Source organism: Kwoniella dendrophila, chromosome 1, assembly GCF_036810415.1.
Source record: "Kwoniella dendrophila CBS 6074 chromosome 1, complete sequence".
NCBI lineage: Eukaryota > Fungi > Basidiomycota > Tremellomycetes > Tremellales > Cryptococcaceae > Kwoniella > Kwoniella dendrophila.
The window spans coordinates 3,008,676-3,034,539 of record NC_089476.1 but is presented as its reverse complement, the minus strand read 5'-3'; the positions used below and the strand labels follow the sequence as shown (position 1 = coordinate 3,034,539).

Below are 25,864 nucleotides of genomic sequence, written 5' to 3'. Positions count from 1 at the left end.
TCTTATCAAATCACGTATTTCCGATAAACCAAAGTGGATCCATTCTAGTTTTGTTGCTTCTGTTGAAACGGAAGACAGAGTAAAAGAAGAACGTCAGTCAAACTCGTCACAACACGGTATCTCCGTTTACAAATTTGAGATGAAAGGAAGTATGGTAAAGTATCTCGTCTTCTTCCATGAAAGAAAGAAGAAAATGTCGATACCAAGGAGGGGGAATACGGCTCAGTGACGCAACAAAAGGCTGGAGTGCGAAAAGAGTCAATCCACAAGGCGTCCCTCACGTATGAGATAGAGGCCATTAGGACTGGGGCGACAAATAATAATCATCATAACCGTAGGTATCGTAAAGAAGGCATAAGAAATAGAGATGATAAGGATGTTCGGTTAAAGTGGAAGAGAAGGCTCACCTATTACGATACCAACGTTTTTACTAGTTAAAGTAAAAGACAAATTACAGAATTAGAATCCAAAAAAGGTTTATATAGTACAAATAAATCCATCAACGCCAAGAACGAAAAGCTATTGATAAGAAATGTTTGGGGAAAGAAGAGGACATTGCGATACAAACGATGACTGTACCAGTACAGTTTCAATCGAATGCTATGAACGCAAGTACCGACACGAAAAGCAGTGTCGACAAGTACAAATTTGATGTGAACATGTAAACTTGATATGTAGAACAATAAGAAGGTTGAAAGTTTAAAAGGGAAAGATGATACACATGCAAGCACCTAAACGTCGTTTCTAGGGATCACGATGATAATTTGGTGATCCGCTGTATACACACAACACACGTCACAATTTAATTGTATTACACATCGGGTCTTTCATTATCAAAAGCTTAATTTGACGGCCGGAGCTATCGGGTCAAAGGTTCAAGCAAGTCACGTGCATAGCTCCTGCGTATTTGTTGTTTTTACCGGTTATATGGGTGCCCCAAAACTCTAATTGCAACTATCGCATTGGTCTTCTTCCTATGGGTGCTCCGAAAAAAAGTCGAATTCATCCTCTAAATATCAAGAATATCATACGATAATTCAGTTAGCTTTAATCATCGTATCATCCCTTGCACCATTACTCATCAAAATATACCAACATTCAGGCCAAACAACTTAGGAATCGACTATTCGCTACTGCTGGATCTTTCAATATACACAACAACTTTACTTAGTCAGCCAACCCAGGATATCCTCATCATCTCGGGTCAACCTAAAGCTGTCTACAAAGCGTTCGAGAGGGTAGCCTTGTAACGATATTAGGAGTAAAGTATCGGCTAAGGACTGGTTAAGACTGAGACCCCAATTCAATCACACCAAACTGACTTCAAGGCTGGAATGCCTACCACTCCAATGCCGGATATATCGATACCGCAAGCGAGGAGGATAGTAGTGGATACCACAGGAGCTCAGATCGTACAGGAGGAGTCTCCAGCGGTAAGCTTGTCAACGAGATTCAAATGATTGAATGCTGATTCTTCTGGTAGACAAGAGATTCAAGGGGTATTTACCTACCTCATTACATTGAACCTGTATCTCATATCGCTATAGATGTGAGCTAGGCATTTATTCGTCATTCGTGATATGGCAGCTAACAGATTAATTCGTAGATTGGTGGATCCCTAGCCAAGGTAGTCTATTTCACACGCTCGAACCAACCCTTATCAACCACCCCACCTCAATCAGGCCATTCTTCACCTTTCCTACCACCATCAGAATCAGTATTCATACCACCATTAGCATCTAACGGAGCATCGTCCTCTTCTTCACGACATCAACATGAATCACCATCGATAAATCCTCACTCGCATGCTCCTTTTGATCATTCACCTCCCCAAAGACGTCCGACGTTAAATGGAGCTTTAACACCTGGAGTTTTATTGGATGATCATGAGAATCAGAATCCTCCTTCACCTACATATACATCTTCAGCGAATAAAAATAAATCGAGGCATCAACATTCAACATCATTTTCTTCTAGTAGAGGGAACTTTTCAAAATACAGACGTGATTCAGTAGGTGTACCAGCACCGCCGTTACCAGGAGGATTATTGAATTTTGCTAGATTCGAGACTGAGAATATTGAAGATTTAATTCAATTTTTGAATGATTTGATCAAAACTTCTGCTTCAGCAAATAGAGTATCATTAGAAAAAATGCAGAAAAATGTAAAAGTTATGGCAACTGGTGGAGGTGCACATATGTATTATGATAGATTAAAAAAAGAATTAAATGTTCAAGTTACAAGAGAAGAAGAAATGGAATGTTTAATACTAGGTTTAGGTTTTATAACTAGAGTACCACAAGAAGTTTTTTGGTTTTCAGAAGAATTAGTTTATAAAGTTTCACATCCGGATTCTACAACGACAGCGAAAATATCGACAGAATCCCAGCAGCAACAAGAAAATGTAAAATTAACGATACCTCCTTCAGAGTTACCTAGACCAAGTCCGACTCCACCTGCATATCAAGTGACTTTTGCAGATACTTTAGATGGAACTGAATCTGTACCTCATTTCCCCTGTTTAATAGTTAATATCGGAAGTGGTGTTAGTATAGTAAAAGTAGATGAAGATGGTTCTTTCGAAAGAGTTAGTGGTACTTCTTTAGGAGGTGGAACATTATGGGGTCTACTTAGTTTATTAACGGATGCTGAAAATTTCGATGGTAAGCTGGTGGTCATTCAATCATTAAAAGTAGTGCGTGCTGACGGTCAATCATCTTACCCTTGTCTTTCTCGCTTACCTTGTCTGTCGGACCTCGTTTCCCCATTCGACTCATCAACCACGATTACCCATGAGAATAGAAATGCTGCTTTTATCGGAACAAGGTGACAATTCAGCAGTAGATATGTTAGTTGGTGATATTTACGGATCAGATTACTCAAAAATCGGATTAAAATCATCAACGATAGCTTCTTCATTCGGTAAAGTGTTTAGAAAAGGCCCAAATTCAAAAGATAGAAAGAAATCTTTTAAACAAGAAGATATCGCTAGAAGTTTATTGTATGCTATCAGTAATAATATTGGACACGTCGCGTGAGTATAAGCTTCTGTGATCGGCTATCCTTCTTTGGACACTACTTCAGACTCTTCTCCCTGCACCAAACTTTGTCTGAGTGCTGAATACTGATGGTGACTTATCTGCCCATTGATTAGATACATGAACGCCGCAAAATACGGTCTCGACAAAGTCTTCTTCGGGGGTTGTTTCATTCGAGGTAGGTTTTCGTCAGCATTCCCGTCTTCTTGTTTCATTCTCGTCAAACATAGCGCTGACATAACGTTCCATATCGTAGGTCACGCCGCAACGATATCGACATTATCTTATGCAATCAGATTCTGGAGTAAAGGAACTATGAGAGCTTGCTTTCTACGGCATGAAGGCTTTTTGTGAGTTGCAGTTCCTTTTTCAAATCATTCGCAGCCGTGTCGCATACGCTGGATCGTTCTATTATTTTGAACCTTCTCCACCCAGACCCTCTGTATCCTTGCCAACTTCTTCGGTTCGTCTCTCCTTAACCGTCCCCCCTCTCATAGCTATCCTTCCTGTCTTATTTGTGCTCCAGTGAAGTCATTGATATCGTCATCAAGAGATTTGGTTTTTCCCTCATTACGATGTTCACGAGATCTTTTGGTACTCGATTGAACTCCCCTTCCTTAGTTTTTTATGTTATACATAGCGTGACAGGAGAACAGCCGCCCTTTTGATTTCCCACTCTTCTGATCATTCAAAAGCTTTTGTCATTAAGCAGGAACTGCATTATACGTTATCATTTGTAAACCTTTCCTTGTCGATTTTCTGCTTTCGACTTCGTCGTGATCTCCGCTTTTAGTTTCTTCTTATCATGCTATCGTTTTTCTTCAAACAAAGCGTCGAGAGTGATGCTGGCTGACATTCAAATTCATATCTTTCTGTTCATCGTGGTAGGGGTGCCATAGGAGCATGGATAAAGAATGTTGAACCTGAACCGGAACAACAACATGAAAATGGTAATGGGAACGGGAACGGGAAGACGGAAGAATAGAAAATAAGATTTTGTATCTTCGCATAGTACGTACTTGACGATATTTCAAGATTTAGCATATCAACACAAATATCTATAACTCTATACAAACAGCATTGTAATGCATTCCCACGTACGGGTACCCGAAGAATTATGTCAGAAGTTGGCAAGCGCCGGGAAAGTTTGGGTACATTCTCTGTGTCAGAATAGTCACATTATTAATCATCATCACGCTCAACAGCTAAGATTTGGTATTGCTCTCCCTTGTCCATTTCTTCCATTTTGGCTGAACAAGTAACTCGTATATTCCGGCTTCGGATGGTACAGTCAACTAAGTAATCACGATCCGTACATCATTATATGACAGATCTATATATCGATTGGGTAAATGATCTCTTCGGCGGCATGGACAAAACAAATGCAGAACGTTGGCTTGAGGTAAAACTTCAAGCTATGATGCCGGGATGTGCCGGATTGTCTTTTTGAGTTTTTTTTGTAATTTTTCTTTTCCTGGGTGTCATGGGATTAAGGCGATATTTTGTTATCTGATACAAGTTGAAGGTCATATACTCTTCCAACGATGACAAGATATGGCTTAAATAGCGTCATGCAGAATGGACTGTAGATAATTGAGATTTGTAAAGATACGCTGTAAATCAAATGAATTGCAGGACAGAGTAAATGTGGACGACGATCAAACTATTATGGAAGATTAGCCTTACACTAAACTTTCCCCAACTAACTACCAGAACTTTCACTGCATGACATAACCACTACTTGTTTGGTATTCAGCCCTTGTAAGCTCTAGAGGAAAAGTCGGTATCCTCGTAACCGAATTAGTGCCAAAAAAGGAAAGCTTAGCCCAACTAATACGCTTTTTAGTGTATAATCACTAACTAATTTACCCTTTCCATCATCAAGATCAACCGTATGTGTATACCAATATCAATGTTTGTGAATGTAGGTGGTTACCCAAAAACACACAAACACGACAAACGACAAGAGGTACATACATACAAATAACACACTGCTCTTTTCGAAGTAACTTGATTCTAGACTTTCATTTCTGAGACCTTTAATTGCATTTTATTTTGATTCTCAATTTCCTTTAAATTCTTTGTTTGCCTGGTAAAAATCATGCAGTACCTTGGAAGATTCAAGGTGTAATGATGAAGCAAGGGAAACAGGGAAAGGAAGGAAAGAAGTCCAAAAAAAACAAGGGTAAAAATGGGAAACGATGATAAAAGCGGCTTAAAGCGAAAAGAGAAAAGTAAAAAGAGTACAGAAAATAATAAAGGGAAAAACCTCCGAGAAGATATATCTGAACGTCTTCTAAACCTGACGTCATCTGTACATCTTGCTATGATCATTAAATACTGAGTAAATAAAGTAATTATGGTAACGGTAGTACCTTTCTAAGACTTTATGACTGGATTGCATACTACAACTGTGATGATTTTGATAATTGAGTATTACTAACTTTGTAATGATGAATTACAAAATTGAAAGTTTAGTCTATTTTTTTTCCTAATCACCCCCCTTTGTCCATCCCCTTTTGTGTACAAAATCTGTCGTCACTATTATCATTATTTACTGTAGCTGCCATACTCTATCATCATTAGGTTATCACTACTACGCTAAGCATTACCACTCTACGAGTACTGCTCTTCATTGTTGTCATTGGCCAATTACCGTTAAGAGTCTGACTCTGTATGTCTTGAACATATTCAATAGCATTCCATCTGATTACACACGTAAATCTACAACAAGAGCCATTCTTTTGATCAATCACTTCATTGTCATCGGAGTTAGATCTTCAAACCGAACCCTAGAAGGGAGGAAGGAATATCACCAACACAGTAAAGATACAACCAGAACAGTGTTTGTGACAATATATATCTGATCTTCTCATATAATCAACAGAATAAAGGACATTATAGTATTATATTACTCGAAATCAATCTCATCCCATACTCCAGCAATCAAGTAGTATAGATATCCATTCAGCTGAATTCTCTTGTTCAAATCGGATCTCTCAGTCGTCGTGACAAGGGACATTCTCGACCGACCAGAAAATTGAACATTTTCACTCAAGGTCAACCAACACTCATCATTAGTCGAGGTTTGCGAATTGCCTGAATGAAAATAGATCAAAGAGATTCAGATACTCAATAACACATCGTGCAAGAGTCAATCATCATTGACGGTATAGTCAATCGCCTGCAAATAATATCCAAAGTGCATCCGTTTGGATCCAAAATTCATCACAATAATTAGATTGGAAGTATGGGGGGAGATCATAAGTGCCCGGTAAGCAACTGGTGCAAACAATGATCAACATTCGAATTGACTTGACATTTTTACAGCTTTGTTCGGCGACATTCACTAGACCTCAACATGTTGGCAGACATTTAAGAGCTCATACAGGTGATAGACCTTATGAATGTAAGGAATGTCCTTTGCGATTTGCCAGAAGGTCAGTCCCTTGTTTATTCAAGTATACCGATCATACTCAAGCATTGAGGATTTATGTTGACTTGAATTGTTTGTCTCCCTTTATACAGTGACTTGCTATCTCGACATGTCAACAAAGCACATAGACCACCTGATGCCAATGCACCACCAAAGGAGAAGACAGCTAAGAAAGGAAGACGAAAGTCGATGCCAGCATCAGCAACGAAGAAGCCAGATATGAAGATTATACAAGCCAGCAGTGATAAATCCAGTAATAACAATGGTGACGGGAACCCCACACCTGCTCAGAATTTTCCAAAACCAAGGAGTGCAAGCTTCAATCAAACTACACAATCACTACCACATCCTCAACTGCAAGCACAAAGTATGTATCCACATCATCCATTATTGACCAACCCTTCAAATGCAGTATTCAATCCTCAAGTACAAAATCAAACTTGGAGTACGAATCCTTCGCAAGCATATGCCACAACAGCAGCAATGACATCCACTTTATCTTCTTCACCATATGGCCAAGCTGCTTTCGTCAATCCTGCTACAGGTACAGGCAATCCGAATGCCATCTTAGGTATGCCAGCCTATACTACCAACCCTAATAACGTTAATACTGTACCTACATTCAACCCACCTTTTACTGCTGCACCCATGAAGATTACCGGTTCAGAACAAGGTTATTCCTCGATTGGACAAGTACCTGTTCACAATAGTAATGGTATCTTGTATGAATGGGGCTTCAAAAAAAGAGCTTGCGATCAATGTAACCATTCAAAAGTTAGATGTGATTTCGCCGATCCTTGCCGTAAGTTCATACTATGTTGACATGCTTGATGACATTCACTTACATTGGGTGTATATATAGTCCGTTGCACTCATCGAAACATCAAGTGCTCGTACAACAAACCTCAAAGGTCACGTACATTTGGCTATCCGCTTGTTCCATCACAAACTGCAGGATCAACTGCAGGAGTTACAATCAATACTTCACCTCAATCCCAGCTCTCTTCTCCCCCTACCGTGAACAATCCTATCGGCCACCCTCAGGGTCCAGGTCAACATCATCCAAGGAACAACTCTCTATCTTCTTTGCCACTCAATTATCCTGTTTCTCCTGTATCGGTGCCAGTCCGACAATGGGGCAGTTTCTCTAATAGTAAGCCTTCCGGTACAGCAAACTCTTGGCCAGCTACACAAGACCCCATGGCTCAATCTTCGTACAGCAATTTACCTTTAGGTACCGCACCTGGCAGTATCACTGGCCAAATCCAGCCTTCACCTGTACCTATGAATGCATCATTACAAAATTCTGCTTACCAAGGGGTGAACCAATATCAAGGTACTGAAATCAATGCACAAGAAGCCTCACCACAGCAAGGAACAGCTACTACCCCTTCTTTGACCAATAACACTACAAGTCCTCCTGATATCGACGAGCCTTTTGAGAGAAGAAGCAGTTACACGGGAACGACAGGCAGTTTCCTATCTGGACAAGAATGGCAAGATCAAGGTCAATCTTTCAAGGGGCCAACTGTGGCACCTACCCTTCAAACGCACAACAGTGATCCTACATATATCGTACCGTTCAACTCTTCTCCAGTGCAATATTCACCTACTCAGATCAATCAGATCTCTTCCAATATCGCATTTGTACCTGAACAAAATTATCAGTGGCCGGCATCATTACAATCAACACAATTCGTCAATCCAAATTGGCAAGCTCGACAGGATAATAATGTTCCTGATGATGAAAACGCGTCAGTTCTCAGTTCTTCAGCTCATTCAACATTTATCGATCTGAGTGAAGCTCCAAGTCAAAGTCATCACAGAAGACGTTCCAGTGCTGGACAATGGGCAAACGCAATGGCTCAAATGTCTTTGCAAGATCCACTTAATAGTACTGAATCTTCAGTGATTCCTTTACCAGACGCGTTTGTCAGTAACGGTATCATTGATCCGTCCTTTGACGTTCAACCTCAACATGGATTCACACAAAACCAAAGACCTTCTTTCCCTACATTAACAGGAGTTGCTGAAGAGACCGAAGCTGAATCTCAACCTATGCCAAGTTTGTCGGACGTGAAAGATTTATGGAGATTGTTTATGACTGAACCAATGACGGGATTGACTCCAATGGGCGAAAGCCATAATAACGAGCTTGAAACTATGGGTCAATTACCCAACAATGGTCCTTTGATAACCCCAAGACCAGGAATGGGTAAAAGAACGTTGAGTAAATCTAATTCAATGCCAGATTTACAATCACCCATGGTAAATGGTCCACAATTTTTCAATAATTTTTTGAATGGCTTAACACCTAAACCGACTGAATCTCAAAATTCTTATATCCCCAATCACATACCCTCGAGTAACGATAATCAAGGCAGTGATAATGCTGATATACGTAAATGGAGTAAAGAGATTCAACAAAGACAATCATCATTTTCACTATCTGGTCAACCATCGTCTATCAATAATAAATTAGGTAAAACAACTTCATCGCAATCTATAAGTAATTTATCATCGCAGAATGTCAATACACAAAGTCAAAGAAGAAATAGTAGACCTTTACCTAGCGTAGTTCAACGTTCTTCAGCTACAGCATTAGAACAAACTTTGGCACCTGAAAGAATACCTTCATTTGGTATTTCACAATCTTTCCTTGGTACTGGTAATATCGATAGTTACAGTAACTCAGGGTTTATTCCTTCAGATATACCAAATCCTGCTACTGTAAAATCAAAAGTCAACAATGCTATGAATAGTAATAAATCGTTAAGTGGTATACCTTCACATATGGCAAGACCAGGTAACAAGAGATTAGCAAGTCAAACTTTAGTTGGTGATACAGGTAAAAAAACTACTTTTACTTTATATGATGATGAGACTAGTTTTAGCAATAACGCAAATCATGAGCTCTCACAGCAACACAAATTGCCTAATCATACCATGCAACAACCACCAATTCAGACTCAAGCTAACTCGATGTTTTATCCTAATTGGAGTTTGAATCCTCAATCACAATTGCCAACTCAACCTCAACCTGTAAACGACCAGAAGAGGTAGTCTTTCAATTTGCGACAAGCAATACGGACAATCTTTACAACTCTTATTTTCACCCTTACCTTGGTTTTAGCTTTAACTTTTTTGGATCTTCTTTTCTCCTTCACTTATCCACTCACCTTCCTTTTTCACTTTTACCACATCTACATATCTTGGTCTGTGTTTCTTGTTCTCGGGTATACCAACAACAAAATTGTATTCGTTAGTCAAATAATTCAATTCGAACATTTTGTATCAATAGTTATCAAACCTTCTCTCTTGCCTGTTTTCTTTCGATTCTTGTTTTTTCTTGCCTCTTGTCCCCCTCAAAGTAAAATACCCCCAAAATATAAAAAACAGTTTCCTTTACAATGTAGCCCTGGTATATATTTATATTTGTACGATATAATAGTATAAAGTAACTTAGAAATCAAAGAAATACACAAAACAAACGGATTAGAAGCCTAGAGAATAAAAGAAATCTTGACAAGGGGAATAATAACATTGGGGAAAAGAAGGGGGAAAGGTCGACTAAAGTAAATAAATAAATAAATAAATGAATCTGCAAAATACATGTATCATATAGTAAAAGTTTATACAATAAGAGATGACAATTTTACCAATGCGACAAGCCTGAAATGGAACTTGATATGCAATATGCAACGATGATAATTGAAACATGTTTGATCGGTTTCTTTCATTCTTTCTATCTTGTTGTGATAAAAGGTTTATTTACTGACATTTACGCCATTGATGTATTAATTGATTAATTATTATTTTGTCCTATAAATTAAATTACCTTGATAAAGATAGGAGAATTGAAAGAATCGCAATGGAAAAGAAATTCACTTCTATCACTAAAACGTATCATATGCAAAAGTCCTATATATTCTGTCATTCGTACGAGTTATCCCTAATCCCTAAATCCGTCACACCGCCATCACTTGTTAAGTCAAACGTCCTGATCATTGTCGATATGTCTAGACGATGTCTTGTCCCGCCAGGACCATCGTAAGCCCACTGCATCTTTCACTTGCAAAATAAGGCATTATCAAAGAAAGTTATAAATAGTCAAGGAGCTTGACAATTACCGTGAAAAAAAAAAGAGACTATCAATCAAGATTGCGTTGATAGGCGCAAACAAGTTGCCAAATAGAATTGATTTTTCGGATTATGCATATAAGACTCTTTGTTGAATTTACTTATTGCTACTGTGTATATATCTGATATTGTATATACTACATGAGGAAAAGAATGAAAAAAGGAGAAACGAAAATCCAAATTATAAAAGGCCCCTTGTAACTATCCCGTCATATTCGTTTGTTCCATATAATGATGATAATCATTAGAATAAAGCCAAGGTATAGAAAAACAAAAAGGTCCTTTCAGAAGAAAACTACTACCAACCGCTCGATTCCAAACGTTTCGTAAACACGTTAGAAAACCTTTAAACAGCCTAACCAATAACACAAACTCAACTTGGCTAACCAACCTAATGGTCGATGATAGAAAGGTTACCAGTGATCAATTTGTTTTCAAGGTTTGTTCCATCAGGGATCATGATCTTGTTACCTTCGTTGGCAACAATGATACATGTACCGGCGAGTCTAACACCTTTACCGAAAGATACATCACCAGCTACCGTAAGATGATCGAGTTCAGTGATGTTTGGAATAGATTTGAATCGTTTTTCAAAGTTTGCAACCTTTTTGAATTGATCACCAAGTTTGACTACTGGAGTTCCACCAAATTCTCTTGATTTGTCCATTGTTAACACACCATGTTCAAGGTTGTATAATTTTGATTTGATTAAAAGCAAATCGGAACATGATTTGACTGGTAAGAATCGAGATCTTGGTACATTGATACCGATAGCACTGTCAAAGTGTTTGATAGCAGCACCGATAGCAGTTTCAAGTTGGATAACAGCTTGTCCACCATCAGTTACCTTGTTGTTGACAATGATTTCAAGGTTAAGAGCATCTTCATCCATAACTCGTTTGATAGCTTTCAAGTTACACCAAATGTTGTTGGTGTTGAAGATCTTGAATTTTCTGGTAGAACAGAATTCATCCAAGTGATCTTTTGGTACTTGAGCAACTTCTAAAAGTCTAGCTTTACCTTCGTAATCAATGATGGTACCACCTTTAACATCGGCTTTGGTTTTGTCGGTAACTTCCATAACGTATTCAGCTTGAGCATCGATCATGGTTTGCATGATGTTGAGGTCAACAACGGCACCGAGATTATCGACGTTGGAGATGAAAATGTATTCTTTACCGGCAGCGATAAGTTTGTCAAGGAGACCAGAGTTGCTGCAATAATCGAGGTCAGCGGGGTGATAGAGGTATGCGTAGGCAAATACCTAGTAGTCCAGTCTGCGTTGGAGTGGCTGAAAGAAATACTCACGTCAAGGCGTCGAAAATATCACCGTGTCCAGGTGGGTACCAGTTGGCTTTGTCAGAGCTGGTTTCTTTAGGACATGGGAGGAGAGATTCTTTGTCGACTCTTGGGTATCGAGATTGGTTGAAGGTGAGGATGTTGATGTTGTGGTTTTGGTATTTTTGAATGATTCTAGCGGTATCTTCATCGGTGTTGAAAGAGTTCATGAGGATGAAAGGTACGTTAACATTGTATTTTTCGTTAAGGTGCTATGGTCGTAGAATGTAAGTTAGTATGCTTCAAACGTTCTGAAGAGAGAGTTGAGACTTACTTCAATTTGTCTAACTGAAAGATCTAAGAAAGTCATACCTTCTCTGACTTCAATAATTGATTTTGGACCGACACAACCCATAGTTGTACCGAGACCACCGTTAAGTTTCAATACGGCAAGTTTGTTGAGGATTGATGGGTCAACATTGTCGAGAACAGCATAAGGTCTGACTTGTTCTGGTTGAGGAGGGTTAATTTTTTCCCAATCACTGTACGGTAACAAAATCAGCTTGGACGACTGGGGAAATGGATGGTATACCTACAGTTTTTCACCCTTGGCTCGTTCAGTTAAGAATCGGTTGAAAAGGAGGAAGAATGATTGCATTTCAGCCTCAAAGATCTATAGCAAGCAGATTAGCCGATACAGTTCTTTGGATAGTACACGTTTCTTGTACAGTGTAAGTTTAACCAGAGGAGGATGATTCACCTTTCGTTTTTGAGCATCAGTCTCACCAGAGACCATTCGGTTAAGCTCGTTTCTCATTGTTTTAGCAGCTACACCAGTAGTAGCAGACTTGAAGTCCTGTTTTGGAGAAAGTTATGAATGGATGGAGAAGAACAGAATGTAACATATGAGTTGAGAAGGTGAGCATATATGAGGTATATGATGGTTGTAGAACGGTTTAGTCAGCATGAGTCAACCAGTTGCGCCCTTGCATCACCATTTGATGTGATATAGAAACGTGCGGAATTTCAAGACATACAATAGCGGAGTGACCTCTTTGTCTAACATCTTTCTTACCAGAATCAGCTTGGAGAGTAGCCATTTTGATTGATTTGAATGAATTCGATTTAGGAAAGGAGGAAAAGAGTGTGTATAAAAGTGTTTTGAGGGGAAGATATAACTAAGAGATGAAGAAGAGAAGTAAAGAAAGAAGAATGAATAACAGTTTGGTCTAGTATATGAAAGGAATAGGAATTGGAGTGGGGACTTTGGTGTGGGACCTGGCGGAGCTACCTGTTTAGCTGTGTTGCTGGCATTTCTTGTGTAGTGAGTGGTGTTGGGAAAAATAGGATGACGCGCTACGTTATTATTGACGTGTGGCGCTTTTGTGTTCTCAACAACTGATCTTCCCTTGCCGCAATGACCATATATTATTATTTATTCTCTTGATTCTCGTTGGGTGGGTAACAGGTAAATAGGCCTAGAAGCTAATTTAAGGGTCTTTGCTCCTTAATTGTTTCTTTTACGTAAAATACACATTCTAGATTTACCATATTCGGTTCATGCAAATCAATTTGAATTCACCTTGATGCTTGTGAATTTACTTATCTCGGAATGATATTCATGCAGATCCTTCGACACGATGAATTGGTAACATGACGGTACTAACCTATCATATGTCAGTAACCCATATGATCAAAGCCGACAAGCCTTTTTCCCAGAAATATAATAAAACCGTATACATAGTAAAACCACATACAAGTTATACAACACCGACCACTACAGTAGCTCTTAAACTACATTGTCCATAAGATATAGATGAATGTGGTAATTCACCTGTCCAGCCTAAAATACCTTGTTCTTCTCCTCCACCTTCCAAATTCCCACCATCACCATCTTCGCCTCCTTCTGCTTTTTCTTGTTGCTGTCGATTATGATGACTTGTACCATGATGTGATTGAGTTGTCGGTGGTACACATAGGTATTCTTCAGATTTTAATGCAGAGGATTTCCAACCCCAACTTTGTGATAAAGCGAAACAATCTGGTCCTGATGTAAATCTAATCAATGCAGTACCTAATGCTGATGCACACGAAATACTGAAAAAAGCTTTTGTGACTGATCTTGAATCTATATAAGGTGGTTTGTTATTGTTAGATGTTGTCGCAGAGGAACTACCAGTACTATCGTTGCTGTTGGTGGTAGTAGTAGTTGTATTGGGAGGGGAAGGAAGGCTTCCTAAAGAACCTGGCAAGGCAGTATTGGGCGGTGAACCAGGAACCACAAGTGAATTCGATAAATGTCTATTATGTGTTAAAGGTGATGTCGATGTGAGAATAGGAGGAGCAAGGGAAGTGGAAGTGACATTAGAGGAAGAAGACTTTTTAGGTGAAGAAGGTGCAGGGAAAGGCTCATTTGGTGATTGTCTATGTAGATAAATTCCTAATTGTAAACCTTTTTCTTTCCTTTTAATCATTTGAACGTAACAATTGAAGTATGAACCAGCATAAAAATGTGTCGAAGAATAAAATCTTTCTTTTTCAGTCAATTTATCAACATTGAAGAATTCCACTGAGAATCTATATGGCTCAATTTTTGTCCATTTCTCGTTTTCAGAAGCATCATTACTGTGATTGTTGTTCTCTCCTAAACCGAGTCCAGATAAAGACAACGGTAGTGATGAAAATGCGCCTCCAGCTCCATCATTTAACCATTTTTCTTCGATTTCTTTTCCAGTTGATTTACCACCTAACAATCCAAACGATGTTCTTTCACCATGAGGTAATACGACTTTATTCTTTTTTAATTCATGTTGGAAGGACGATTCCATTGGGTCAGGTCCGAATTCAGGCAAGTCGTTCATAGCTGTATACTGCATTGATGATGATAAAGATAGTAATCCACTTGCGCCGATTTTAATGGTCTCATCTGTTGGTATAGCATACCAGATAGTCTGTTGGGATGAATGTAGTGAAGATAACGTATCAAAGCTTTGAGATGGTGATACAGTTTTCCATGGTGAAGCTGATGTCGATAAAGACCCGGCAGTCATGGCTGGACTAGGTACTCGAGATCTGGCTCCCGGTCGACGCTTTCTACCAGTTGTACAGATCGCTGTGGTCGATTGCGTGAGACCAAGTTCATTGTCATCTTCTGAAGTTGCGCTTTTCTCATGAGCAGCGACACGAGTTCGAAGATCTGCTGCTGCCCAATGAGCAGCTTGGAGGACTGGTAAAGGTGCATAGGGTAAATGAGTTGAAGGATCGATATCAGCAGCAATGGTCGATAGATCTTCAAAAGTCTGTGCGTGAAGCAATCCAGTTAGTCAGCGCGAAACTTTGTTGTCAAGCGTATGAGCCTACCATATGACAATAATAAATTCCTTCAGCGAAAGTTTTGAGTAATTGTGATTCTTCTTCTTCCCATTCTTCCCACCCATCATCAGGCTCGACTCCACCACCTGCTGAACTCAAATCACCACCATCTTCCATCTGTTCATCCCAACCTGATCTTCTCAAGTCTGATACTTTCCTAGCGAAACGATATCTTTCCATTTCATTCAGGACAAAGAAATAATCTGAACTTATGATTGCTCTGACTAAATTTGCAGGTAATCCACCATAAGACCATATCTTATATGCAGGAGACGAAACTTCTAATTCAGCAGCCAAGATATCGACACCCCATCTAGCTAACCAGCAACAACATGCTTCACCAATTCTATTACCTACTACTCCATAATAATGCGGTAAAGATTCAGTGTCAATTGGAGTCGTCGAGAATGGATCATCTGTTGTTCTGGTGCTTCTCATTGAATTGGTCCGGGATGGGAATTGTAGGGAAGGTATAGGTATTCCACCATGCCTTATTGAATCTTCACTGCTGTCACTAAGTTTGATGCCTGAATCGCTGGATGATCTGGGTGTATGTTCGGAACTGTGCAGAGCTTCTTCCACGAGATCCTCATCTGATGTTTGTCGAGAAGCAAATGAGATATCTCCGTCGTCTCGAATCGTCTTGGCAACATGCATAAGAGATCGAACTCCTCCTTGGGTTTGTCCAGTGTATTCCTCTTCACCGATTCCATCTCCAATAGCAAATGATAGGTATCGGCATACTGTTAACGGTCCAACTGTCCTTAGAATCAAGGTTAAAACCTCTCGCATGAGAACACCATGGCCAAGGTATGTAGTAGTTGCTAAGAGTGATAGCAATAATCGAGGTGTCGCTAGATGAGCTTTGGGAGATAGCAAGGCTTGCAATGTTGGGTAATCTGGAGTAGAAGTGATCTTGGGGAAACTCGGCGTGAGGGGATGAGTAGCGGTAGGAAGTAAGTCTGTAGGGAATTGTAATTGAGGATAGGAAGAGTATAACCTAGACAAGCATATTCTGAGATTGACGGGATGACATTAGCCTAGATACGCATGGTATTGTAGCGTAAAGCGAATAAGGATGGGAGACGGCTGGTAACGTATCGACTCACTCAAATGCGGCTCGTGTGATATTCGGATCGTCGAAAGTCAATTCGACATCTTCTCCATCCCATTCAGTATCCGTCTCAATATTTGTTCCTGCTCTTTCTTTCCCTTTACCTTTGCCTCTTTTCCGAATCACTGGATGAGTTTCAGAAAATCCACCGAGAAATAGTGATTGGAAAAAGCCTTGAATAAATGAGAAATCATCATCAGCCCAGTTCAGTAAAGAACAGCACGGCACGAAACAACGAAATGAACGGTTTGACTTACTCATTTGAGCTAATATCATTTTATGCAAATGATAACATACACCCCATTTCCTTATGATCAGTCTAACATCTGCACATATTCCTTTTAAGAAAGATTGATAAAGATGTTCTTTTGTTTGTTGGTTTGATGGAAAAGGTATAATAGCGATTGAAGAAGTAATGATAGGTTGTAATGTAGATGGGGAAATTTGGGTGGTCGTGTGACTTGAACCACCGGAATATGTTTGATGTTGTTTATTAACGGGATTGGATGTAGATGAAGGATTAGGTCTCGGTTGGTTGTCCGTATTGGATGTATTTGTCGAGCTTGTCGGTACGTTGGTAGTCACACGAGATAAACCTGGAGAAGTGGGTCTAAACCCTTCTGTACGTCTAGGTGTAGTCGCAGGACCCGATCTTCCGACTGTGGAACTGATACCGGGGGGCGGCGAGATTGTAGGAGTTGTAGGTTGTTGACTGGGTGCTGTACTTGCTCTAGCTCTAGATAACCTTGCTGCGCTGACTGCCAAAGGCGATGGAATTGGAGGGGAAGTCGAACCAACTAACAATGAAGTTGTGGAAGCACTATGTAACGTGGGCGTAGCAGTACTCGAATGATTGTTTAACGCGGAACTTGATGATCTTCTTCCATGTCCATGACCATTATTGTTATGACCTTCTGAAGATCCACCTCTACTCATAGAAATCAATTGATCAAATGTGACTTCTAATCGACCATCGATAGGTGGGGTAGATAATGGACTTGTAGCTCTTGAGCCTTCTCTCGAAGTTTTTCTTGCTTCTTGTGCTCTTAATGATAATTCAGGTATAGGTAAGATTTTAGGTTGCGATAAGGTTGATTTTGATCTAGATCTATTACTCTTACTTCCACTATGTGATCCACTAGCAGACCCCGAAGGGGAAGCAGTTCTCACATATCTCGATGTAGATCCAGATCCAGTCGATGGACTTGATCTAGCTAATGATGGTCTAGGTAATCTTGATGATGATGAAGGTGGAGTGTTCATCGATGCGATATTACATGCAGATCAAGTTTGGTGTGCAAGCTAGCTACATACAAGACAAGGTATGTTATGATGGTCTAATACAATACAAAGACAAGAGATGAATGATTTCTACTGAAAGAGGACTACGTCTGTGACTGTAAAGTATCCCTAAGAGGTATTTCGCCTTCGGCCTAATTTCAAGCCTTTAGCTACAATAACAATAATTACGTGAAATATCATCAACGGTCCGGTATGATTTAAGCATACAACTGCATGTGAGAGTATATAAGGTACAAGGCATGCATGCATGCGAGAGACCTCTTTAAGAATCGATGTGCATACACATATAACATGTCAAATGCATTAAACAGCATTATCATCAACTAGTTATCTCCTTATTGTGAGCCGACCGTCCCGATAATGCCTGGTGAACTCGGCCGTAGTTGGCTAGTTGACTTAGCCATCTACTCCTAATTAACTAATTAATGAAGACTGGATGACTTCATACAGCATATCGATATTATACATACAACTTGTCTGCGACGATCAATGACCATCGTATAAAGGCATGAATATAAGACTACTCCTTCTCCACCTCCTTAGGTACATCGGCCTCTTCAATCTCTAAAGCCTTAGTTGGCGCATCCATCTCACCATGTACTAGACCTTTATCGTCTTCTTCGACTTGTTTCGTTACTGTTTCTTCTTCTATTTCCATCTTTTCCTCATCTCCGGTTGCTAGTAAGGGTGCATCTTCCGATGGGCGGGTTTCAAGTTCTATTGTTGGTTCATTGGTTGCTATTGTACCTAATCCACTCTCTGTTGATGTAGGTGCTACAGCAGTCATCTCGATAGCGTTTGATGGGATCGAATTATGAGGAGGAATGGTGGCTTCGTGGTTCTCTTCTACCGGTGGTTCTGTTTTCGTTTCAGCTGGAGTCACTTGCGAATCGTTTGCTACCTCCTTGAGTTCTTCTGTAGGTATGGTTGTACTCTCCACGGCTTTTGCTACCGTTGTTTCTGTGTTCTGTGCAGATTCCGTTGTAGCGGCAGGTTCAGTTGTATTGGGTACAGCTTCAGTTGGTATATTAGTTGAAGAAGGTGCAGTGTTGTCTTCCGTAGATACAGCTGCAGGTATATCTATTTCAGTCGGTTCAGTCGTAGGTTGCGTTTGTGATTCAGGAGCGGGAGTTTGTGCAGCAGTTGTCGTAGTTTTTTCGGGTTCTTCACCCTCGCCTTCACCCTCACCATCACCTTCTTCACCGTCTTCTTCATCACCTTGTTCTTGATCATCTTCTTCCATTTCTTGATCTTCATCATTCTCTTCTCCTTCATTCTCTTCACCTTCTGGTATCGGTGTATTATCATCTATTTCTATAGCTCCAACAAGTTTGGCCTGTTTAGTATTACAAGATCAACGATCAGCTAGATGTTCGTCTAAACCACGTAATGAACAAAAGCTAACCTTTTCTTTCTGTTTTACCCATTTGCATATCTAAACGCACGAGTAAAGTTGATTCATCAGATCCAATCCTTCATCATCATCTGGAAAGTCGGAAGAGATAATTGCTCACCTTGTATGAACTTTCAGGTGCCAATCCAGTAGGAGAAATCCATTGTCTTTTCCACTTATTCACCCTATAAACAAACGATGTCGTCAGCTAGTGTCAACAGACAGGGAGATCGACAGCTGAGACATACGGTGCTGTCAGTTGACGTTGGTAATGTTCATTTGCATTTGAACTTGTGAATCTACCGAAATTACTCCTTCGAACTATAGTTTTATCATAATACTGTTAGTAAGAGCATATCTGATCAAATTCCTACCGAAGGTGATGAGATGAGGGGGAGCTTACAGTGTGACATGTTTACCGAGTAGTCTCCTGTGCACCCTGGACGCAGCTGTGTAGTTGATTGTGACGTATTATCGAGGAAGGATCAAGTTCAAAAGTCGAAGAAAGAAAGAAAAACGCGTTCAGAAAGTAAAACATTGAATCAACAGGGTTAACTTATAGATGTATGTAAACTAACTTTCACTGCGGCATTATTGTTACGTAAGTATTGACTTTCCAGACCAATGGTGAAGATGTATACAACATGCATTACGAAGGACGCCTCTCCTTCCTCTCTTTCATATACGAACACACTCCATATATACAAAGGCGAATTACACAGGATCGGTATAGAAACGGAAAGTTGACAGAATTGGCAGGTATATTATTATCCACCAATTATTGTCTATTATATTCCATGATCCAAATAGTTAGCAAATTAACTGACTACAGAATTGATTATTTCACCACCATGATTCTTTTGACCTTTGGAAGCGGTTTGAGCGTGACCATTAGATTCTTTACCAACCTATATACCAAAAACAACAGATCACAGTCAGTGGACGCTTTGCTTATTTATGTGAAATGTTTTTGGGACAACTTACAGCATTTAAACCTTTTCCGGCAGTTTCAGCGACTTCACCTTGAGTTTGAATAAATTTACCTGATTCACTTAATAATCCAGATGGATATACTTCGTCGCCTGTTTTCTTTAAACCTTCATTCATTTCTGAATGTCCATGATCTCTACCTTGTAAATCATGTTGAATTACAGGTCCATTATTAGCTAAAGTTTTAGATAAATCATTTTGTCCTTCCATCGCTGCAATTTGTGACTAAACCCAACAGAAAGTTGATCAGCATCTTATAGAAAGGTGTTTAATAGTATAACACTTACTCCAGTTTTAGCAATATGTCCTTCTTGTTTACCAACTGCGCCTGAAGCATAGTTGGCTGTTCCATAAACATTTTCATTCATAGCTTCTGCTTGTCCATAATCATGTTAGTTTCTTGGGATTTTTTGCTCTTAGAAAATCAGGTATGACTTACTACATTGAACATTATGTTTATCACAATCTTGGTGAAAGTTCTTTGGAGTATCATAAGAGGCTACTTTCTTATCGATTGAGTCAGTTTTTACTGGTGAAGGCATTGCAAGGGCAGTAGTAGCAGAAAGGAGGATAGCGGTGATGACTGAAGCTCTCATTTTGTCGGTTTGTGATTGTTTGTTATTAGGTAGGTTTTGCGTAATAAGCTTTAGTCGTATTGCGTTGTGTAAAGGTTGTATGTGGTTTATGCGTAGGGGTTGTTCGTTATGAGTAGGAAGTCGTTAAGAGAAGGTCGTTAAAATTCGTAAATTGGTCGTTAAAAAGGGAAGAGAAGGAATGAAATTGTTTTTTTGTGGATGAGTGGATGAAGAACTGTAACAAAGCAGCTTGATTTGTGACCTTATATATGTGACATAGACCTCGGTGATGTACACGGTACTGTAGTAACGGTCAGCATGGGATATCGAAAATGGCTGGTCAAGTCAGTGAGGAATTTTGAAAGTGATCGGTTGTTTCAGTCGAAATCGCAATATACCACTCATTGCATGTACGACCAGTTCCGACGTTATGAATTCGGTTAGATGTTCATCAGTCCTGCATACAACCCCAATGTCCGTCGGATATCTAATTCTTATGATCAACGCCCAAATTACGTTCTTAGAAAGCTATTAAAGATAGAATACATATTTGGGTTAGCCGCCTGCCATTCCTTATAACAAAGCCGGTTACACTGTTGACTTACCTTGGACTAAAAGCCATCCACCGTCTATGACCAATTCCGCTCCAGTGATGTACTGGTTCTATATATAGATTATACGTCAGCCAAAGCCCGTTCAGGATTCATTGGTGTAATGACCAAGAATTTTGTGTAAAAGGCAAAGAACGACAACTTACAGCGATCAAAGAGAATATACATTGAGCGTAATCTACAGCATTACCGGCTCTACCGAATGGGATACCCCATCTCTTTCTTGCGTAATCATGGTTGGAATCACCTAGATATTGCTCTTCCATTGCGTTCATACCTGATGGGAAATAACCTGGACAAATGACATTGACTCTGATATTGAGATTTCGTCTAGCGAATTCAGTTGCGAGTTGATGGGATAAAGATATTGTTGCGGCTCTGTTTCGTTAATGAATTAGCTCTTGATACATCACTGTCATCTGCCACAGATCCGTAGCAAACTCTAGACGGTTGAATCAAAACTTACTTATTAGCATTATAACTGAATTGACCTTTCTGACTTGTTTTGGTTATTCCACTAACTGAACCCAAGTTGAGGATGTTTCCAGGTTCTGGGTAGTTACCAACTGTTTTAGCTGCTGATAATAGAGGGAGGAAAGCGAATGCGGTGAAGTAGTATGAAGCGGTGTTGATTCGATAAGCATCGAGCCTGATTCAGTAATGATCATCAGTATCGATAAACGACGATTTTTGTGGGATGAGTTTGCCAAACTAGGATAGCTAGATTGCTAGAAGCATGAACATGGACAACCAGGAAAAAGAATTCAGCCAGCTCACCAGTTATCAAAAGTTTCATTCTCGAATAACTCTTTTGATAGAGCTTCTGGAGTCTGCTCTACTGCATTAGGATCAGCGTGTCCAAGGGAAACACCGTGGTCTGTAAAATGGTGACGTATTAGCTAGATGTTCGTGGTTCTACGTTGACAAGTAATGACTTACTATTGATGAGAACATTGATCCATTTCTCTCTACCTTCGATGATTTCCCTCATCTCTATAAACCCGCCAAATCAGTCACTGATAGATCCACTCAAGGAGTTATTTTGAGATAACGAACTCACTTTGAATACCTTCTTTGGTACTTGCATCGGCTTGTATAGGAATTAAAGATCCACCACCTTCTTTTGGTGCAGATTCTTTAGCTGCTTTTTCAAGTGGTTCAATTCTTCTACCGGTTATATAAACTTTAGCACCATTGGCAGCTAATGCTGTAGCTGTAACTAAACCCAATCCGGTACCACCTCCGGTAACTGAGTCATATCGCAGAAGTCACAACGGTCAGCAACCCCATACCACATACTTCCTCTTTAGCATGGCAAGCTGTAGGACATGGACTTACCAACTGCTACCCATCCTTTTACATCAAACAACTTGGAAAGGTTGAGAGCATCACTCCCAGAGATGGAGTTACTGAGTGAATGAGAACTATCGGTCATATTGCCTGAAAAAATGCTGGTACCTTTGCTAAAATGTGATTTCGTTTCTTAGATTCAAGTTCGAGTTGATGAAAGAAGTACATGAACATGATGATATGTCTCCAATTCTTATTGTAGGTATAGTCTGTGTTATTCTATTGTTTTCTTCTTCTTATTGTAGAAGAGTAATTTTAGTCGGAGTAGAACCGGAAGAGGAACCGCTCATTGCCCGGACCCATTCACCCGCCATAAACACCGTACAAACCGGACTGCGTCGTCGGGCGGTATAAATCGTCCGCTCTACTTCATGCTGTCTGATGATCCGAGATCATCATTAGAGCACCGAAAAAATTTCTTGATGTGTTTGAGCATTGCTCGTGGTTGATCTCCACCTAATTATACCACTGTCGACCTGTAGATCATGTGTGAAGGCGAGATGGTCCATCGCCAAACAGTCTTATTTACCGCCAAGACCACAAGGAGAATACTGCTATCAACCGCAATGACCTATATGATAAAGGTTGAAGTCATGAATGATTTTGGTGATGGTGTTGATCGTCGACAATATGTGAAAGATAGAGACGCATCATAGCGACCAGAAAATTAGCTATATAGGAATACGATTATACGACCACGTACTCCAGCTGCAAGGTGACGTACTTCAAGTATACGGGTGATACGAGTAGAAGTACTTATTTAATGGGAGGTGCTATGCCAATGGTCATCTGTCCTTTCTTATCTTCAGGACATGGGACGACTATTCAGCTGAACGGACCATAATGCCAGTACTTGATCAAGAACAACAAGCGCAATTCCAGAAAATTGGTATTCAAGCTGGTGGAGACATTCTCAGTAGGATCACCGATGCTACTCAACTTTATGTGATTGAAGATGAAAAAGAATCCAGCATCGGTCAACACTATGTTCGAATCAATACCTTTATCCCTCGTTATATCGCTCAAAATGAAATCACATATCCTTATCCATCTACTGTCTTCATACAAATTGGGAAACTTGTTGGAATGGGAGCTTTATGGGATATCTATCAAGCGAAAATCTTTCCAGATGAAACATTTGATGCGAAAGATGGTGTCAAGGTTCTCGTCAAATGCACTGTTTATAGGGATTTCGACGATAATCGATATTTTGGACATAATTTCGAAACTACATTAAGTATGGAGGACGCACTCGAAAGCGTTGGATGGGAACAAGATCTTTATAAACATCTTGAAACTCTTCTTGTTACATGATCATTGAAGATGTTGGAGCTCCAATAGAAGGCGAGGAATGTACAGGACTGCTTGATGACGGAACAAAGTAAGCAGCACATCATCCCTTTCTAATCTGCTATCGCTAATAAACTTAATCCATTCATTTAGAAAGAAAATCCTAGACCTTTTTGATGCCGTCCATTCCAAAAGAGTTGTCCAAAATGGTTGGAATCATGTGGAAATCTATGAGAATTCAAACGGCGAACTCAGAATCACCGACTTTCATTTAGCCATCAAAAATCAACCTCAAATCGAACTAGACTGGGAACAGCATCAAATGAGAAGAATATTCGGATATACACAGCGGTAAGTTGAGTGATCGTTGCTAGTGTCTGCCGTGATAACAAGGACATTCCGGGTTGATCGGATTTACATGGATAGAATATCTTTCAAAGAGTTCTTGAGAACTTACAATGAAAAGTCAGAGGGTTATGCCTGATCGCTACAAGCTACTCGGTATTAGTACTGCATATATCCATAATATTCCTCGTGTCACAAATGTGGATCTAGCTTTTCTGGCTTCTAGTTGAAATTCCGACTTGGGATCTTTATCACGGAGATACGATAGGGACATCGTGACGATTGAATTTGTATGATAATTGTGCTTTATCATGTAATAATCGCATGATAGTGTTCTGTTCACAACGGTATTGATCTTCACCCCATTCCGCGTGTATATGTGGACAACGACAAATGCATATATATTTACTGTAGATAGTACTCTATCTTATCTTTACGTGATACTCGTCTATGTGACGTAATGTGTAATGTACAGTAGTGTGACATCAGTAGTAGTAATTTTCTCTGGTTTTCCTTTCTGCTCGTACAAACTCTCTCCCCTCATAATCAGAAAATTTCACAAGGAGAAAACAAGCAGAAAGTTCATTAGTTCATAATGGAGGAGGTCGACAAGATTACAGTCTTCAAAGAACAAGTAGAGCAATTTCCGCAAAATGAAAATCAGGTCGAAGACGTTCCTAGCTTTATCACCGATGCTGCTTCGATTGAACTGACATACGACCCAAAAGAATATACTGGGTATGGATGTCATCCCATCACTTTCGGCAACTGCATACATCGATATCCTCGACCTGATCCAGAGCCATCAGACCCATCAGCTATGATAGTTGAACTTGGTCAACGTGTGGCAGAGGGTGCTTTATGGGATACTTATCAAGCGAGAATTCGTCCATCTACATCACAATCAAACTCCGATTGGTTGAAGGTTTTAGTTAGACACACTTTTATCATCGACTTTGATGGTGATAGATATTATGGAGAGGAACCTTCAGACGCGTTGGATCGAGAGGAAGCTCTGAAGGGAGTTAAACGTGAACATGAGTTTTACACGGAACACTTGAAGAAATATCAGGGTTCTGTCATACCAAAACATTATGGAACTTTCATCAGTAGATTCAATTGGGTCTGTTGTATGATTATAGAGGATGTTGGATCTCTTATCGGACGTGATGATCCATTTGATCTAGATCTTTCACTTGGTGATACGTACGTTCTGTTTTCAACTACTCTAACATGTATAAAAGGCCTAAAATCTTGGAATTGTTCAAAATCATTCACAACGAGAAAATTTTACACGGTGGTTCGAGGCATGCAGAGATATTCAGGGGTAAGAATAGGGATATCCGAGTGACTGATTTCCATTTGGCATGTAAGGTATCAAGACAAGCTCTTTTAGAATGGGAACAGATTGAGATGGGGATGAAGTGTGGAGTCAAAGCATAGTAAGTTAGTTGTCGAAGTTGCACAGCATTACTCGTCATTGTCACCATGGCTGATCAATTGTGTATACTTGTGCAGCAGAAGCGCTAGGAAATTTATTGATGACTTTGAAAAGAAGACAAGTGAAGATAATTAAGCAAGACCTGAAAATGAATCAGATTGGCAAATTGAAAAACACCTTCGAATTGTC

At 39.8% G+C, this 25,864-nt stretch overlaps 9 protein-coding genes across 9 annotated transcripts; 4 read left to right on the top strand and 5 right to left on the bottom strand.

Annotated features, from left to right (window-relative positions):
* Positions 1 to 1,334: 1,334 nt before the first annotated feature.
* L201_001086 (pantothenate kinase) lies at positions 1,335 to 4,023 on the top strand (the record flags this gene model as incomplete). The annotated part of the gene is made up of 7 exons (XM_066216879.1): positions 1,335 to 1,433; positions 1,484 to 1,549; positions 1,607 to 2,663; positions 2,803 to 3,034; positions 3,155 to 3,216; positions 3,295 to 3,388; positions 3,927 to 4,023. The coding sequence occupies 7 exons, from the start codon at positions 1,335 to 1,337 to the stop codon at positions 4,021 to 4,023; spliced, it is 1,707 nt and encodes a 568-aa protein (XP_066072976.1).
* Positions 4,024 to 6,288: 2,265 nt separating this feature from the next.
* Positions 6,289 to 9,537, top strand: L201_001085 (uncharacterized protein; the record flags this gene model as incomplete). Its single annotated transcript, XM_066216878.1, has 4 exons — positions 6,289 to 6,312; positions 6,369 to 6,478; positions 6,567 to 7,276; positions 7,337 to 9,537. The coding sequence occupies 4 exons, from the start codon at positions 6,289 to 6,291 to the stop codon at positions 9,535 to 9,537; spliced, it is 3,045 nt and encodes a 1,014-aa protein (XP_066072975.1).
* Positions 9,538 to 11,005: 1,468 nt separating this feature from the next.
* On the bottom strand, positions 11,006 to 12,992 carry L201_001084 (uncharacterized protein; the record flags this gene model as incomplete). Its single annotated transcript, XM_066216877.1, has 6 exons — positions 11,006 to 11,828; positions 11,923 to 12,164; positions 12,227 to 12,434; positions 12,489 to 12,565; positions 12,653 to 12,748; positions 12,930 to 12,992. 6 exons carry the CDS (start codon positions 12,990 to 12,992, stop codon positions 11,006 to 11,008), a joined length of 1,509 nt encoding a protein of 502 aa, XP_066072974.1.
* Positions 12,993 to 13,652: 660 nt separating this feature from the next.
* On the bottom strand, positions 13,653 to 17,641 carry L201_001083 (uncharacterized protein; the record flags this gene model as incomplete). The annotated part of the gene is made up of 4 exons (XM_066216876.1): positions 13,653 to 15,191; positions 15,253 to 16,279; positions 16,374 to 16,551; positions 16,636 to 17,641. 4 exons carry the CDS (start codon positions 17,639 to 17,641, stop codon positions 13,653 to 13,655), a joined length of 3,750 nt encoding a protein of 1,249 aa, XP_066072973.1.
* A 559-nt stretch (positions 17,642 to 18,200) lies between these two features.
* L201_001082 (uncharacterized protein) lies at positions 18,201 to 19,486 on the bottom strand (the record flags this gene model as incomplete). The annotated part of the gene is made up of 5 exons (XM_066216875.1): positions 18,201 to 19,016; positions 19,086 to 19,115; positions 19,195 to 19,258; positions 19,322 to 19,394; positions 19,477 to 19,486. The coding sequence occupies 5 exons, from the start codon at positions 19,484 to 19,486 to the stop codon at positions 18,201 to 18,203; spliced, it is 993 nt and encodes a 330-aa protein (XP_066072972.1).
* Positions 19,487 to 19,891: 405 nt separating this feature from the next.
* On the bottom strand, positions 19,892 to 20,659 carry L201_001081 (uncharacterized protein; the record flags this gene model as incomplete). Its single annotated transcript, XM_066216874.1, has 4 exons — positions 19,892 to 19,981; positions 20,058 to 20,288; positions 20,351 to 20,436; positions 20,503 to 20,659. 4 exons carry the CDS (start codon positions 20,657 to 20,659, stop codon positions 19,892 to 19,894), a joined length of 564 nt encoding a protein of 187 aa, XP_066072971.1.
* A 567-nt stretch (positions 20,660 to 21,226) lies between these two features.
* L201_001080 (uncharacterized protein) lies at positions 21,227 to 22,684 on the bottom strand (the record flags this gene model as incomplete). Its single annotated transcript, XM_066216873.1, has 7 exons — positions 21,227 to 21,301; positions 21,396 to 21,627; positions 21,716 to 21,898; positions 22,027 to 22,126; positions 22,189 to 22,242; positions 22,310 to 22,498; positions 22,588 to 22,684. 7 exons carry the CDS (start codon positions 22,682 to 22,684, stop codon positions 21,227 to 21,229), a joined length of 930 nt encoding a protein of 309 aa, XP_066072970.1.
* A 758-nt stretch (positions 22,685 to 23,442) lies between these two features.
* Positions 23,443 to 23,913, top strand: L201_001079 (uncharacterized protein; the record flags this gene model as incomplete). The annotated part of the gene is made up of 1 exon (XM_066216872.1): positions 23,443 to 23,913. One exon carries the CDS (start codon positions 23,443 to 23,445, stop codon positions 23,911 to 23,913), a length of 471 nt encoding a protein of 156 aa, XP_066072969.1.
* Positions 23,914 to 24,829: 916 nt separating this feature from the next.
* On the top strand, positions 24,830 to 25,810 carry L201_001078 (uncharacterized protein; the record flags this gene model as incomplete). The annotated part of the gene is made up of 3 exons (XM_066216871.1): positions 24,830 to 25,561; positions 25,609 to 25,676; positions 25,753 to 25,810. The coding sequence occupies 3 exons, from the start codon at positions 24,830 to 24,832 to the stop codon at positions 25,808 to 25,810; spliced, it is 858 nt and encodes a 285-aa protein (XP_066072968.1).
* Between the last annotated feature and the right edge of the window lie 54 nt (positions 25,811 to 25,864).